General features: G+C 37.5%; 1 protein-coding gene across 1 annotated transcript; it reads right to left on the bottom strand.

The window, feature by feature from the left end:
* Positions 1–6: 6 nt before the first annotated feature.
* Positions 7–1,212, bottom strand: LOC111381169 (serine/threonine-protein kinase Nek2-like). Its single transcript, XM_023004913.1, has one exon. The coding sequence runs from the start codon at positions 730–732 to the stop codon at positions 49–51; it is 684 nt and encodes a 227-aa protein (XP_022860681.1). The 5' UTR covers positions 733–1,212; the 3' UTR covers positions 7–48.
* Positions 1,213–1,748: the final 536 nt, after the last annotated feature.

Here is a 1,748-nt window from a genome sequence, read left to right as displayed (position 1 = left end):
TTTGAGTGTATTTTCCTTAAAGCTCATGGTCACTCGCACACTGCTTCACTAATCTCCTGGTTTCACTGTATTTTCCTTGAAGCTCTTAGTCAACCATATTGCAGTTTCCCTGGATGACACTTTCTCTGGCCCAAAAGGCTTCAGTAAAACCCCAAGTTCTTCAATTCTATCTTCTTGTAACAATTTCGCACTAAATTCAAGCAATCCTTCCAAAGCTTCAGCTCGTTGTCTGCAAGAAGACATATTAAAATGGTGGCGCTTTTGGTCTGATGAGGTTCGGCTAGACATGCCAGCTGTAGCATTTTGATCAGAACACTCACTTCCATCCTCTCTAACATTAAATGTAGGTCCTTGAAATCCTTTAGAATTATTGTTGAAGCTCAATCTGTCAGATCTATCAGGAAACTGAATGGTGCATCTGTCATTCATTATAGAGCGGTCACCCTGTGGTGAACTAGAGGAACTTTGCAAGGAGGCGGATAAAATTTTATGCATATGAAAGAAGGGATCCTCATACGACACTAAAGGAAATTCAATTATCTTGTCAATTCGAGGGGCATTGACTGAAACATCTGGGGACTTGATGATGTCGATGATTCCAAGACTAGGCCTACCGCAAATTGCATCCTTGACTGGTAATGGCAGAGAAGCTTTACGAGTAGTAGCAACAGATTTCTTAACCAAGGTTCTTGAGTTTTGGAGCTGCATAAAGCATTTTTTCAGTAAACACATGTAACAAGAGAAGAATCCTGGGCAATATCACTAGCATTTAGTTTGTGCTAAGCTGCTAATCCATGTTACGTTCAGGGAGGAAAGGAGGAAAGGAAGGGAGAAGGTAGGGATGTATACTTCTTCAACATTCCCTTATTTTGTGTGAGAAAGGGGAGGGGAAGGAAAGGGAGGAGAAAAAATCAGTGAGAATAGATATTATTTTATGCGTAACTCTCTGATGTACCCCTTAATTTCTTAGTCTACATATTTTAATTGTGATTAGTTTACTAATTCAATGCCTTGTGAGATACAGAATGAACATTGATTTCAGGGGTAGGTTACCTACCCTTTACTCTCGCTTCCTCACCGAATTTCAGGTTTCATCTCAGCCAGACCATGTGATATTTACCATTAACATCTACTTTTGTATTCCCTCCAACTTTTACCCCTACCGACACCCACTTATACAAATTTAGATTGTTTAGATTATTTACTAGAAATCTCATCTACATAAATGCATCTGACTAAAATGTGGTGATCAGTCAAAGAGAGAGACATCATAAGAATGATGGTACCGTATCAATACTTGCAAAAGAAGATGTCTATTTAGTACCCTAAAATGACTGAGCATAACTTAGTTGTACAACTTCCTCATACAATTTATGAATGTTGTATTTTGAGATGTATTAACTAATCTTGGTTGGATTATACACATGCATTCTAATCTTTGACTTCCTCAATTCGCTAAAAATGTTGGTGATCAGTCGAAGAGAGGGACATCTTAAGAACGATGGTGCCATATCAATCACTGCAGAAGAAGATGACTGTTTAATACCCTAAAATAACAGAGAATAACTAAGTTGTATGACTTCTCTTGCAATATATGAAGGTTGTAGTTTGAGATGTAATAACTAATATCGGTCGGGTTACAAACTTTGGTCAGTCATTCTTATCTTTGAGTTCCTCAACTCAAATGCAAGTATCTGATTACTTAAATAAAAAATTACAAGTGCAATAGTAGTTTAAGAATGCTATTA

This window comes from Olea europaea, unplaced genomic scaffold (genome assembly GCF_002742605.1).
Source record: "Olea europaea var. sylvestris unplaced genomic scaffold, O_europaea_v1 scaffold22648, whole genome shotgun sequence".
NCBI lineage: Eukaryota > Viridiplantae > Streptophyta > Magnoliopsida > Lamiales > Oleaceae > Olea > Olea europaea.
Note: the sequence above shows the minus strand (reverse complement) of the source record. Positions and strands in the feature narration are given on the sequence as shown.

Excerpts from the sequence above, each read along its gene's own strand:
- LOC111381169 (XM_023004913.1), bottom strand. The coding sequence starts at position 732 with ATGTGTTTACTGAAAAAATGCTTTATGCAGCTCCAAAACTCAAGAACC.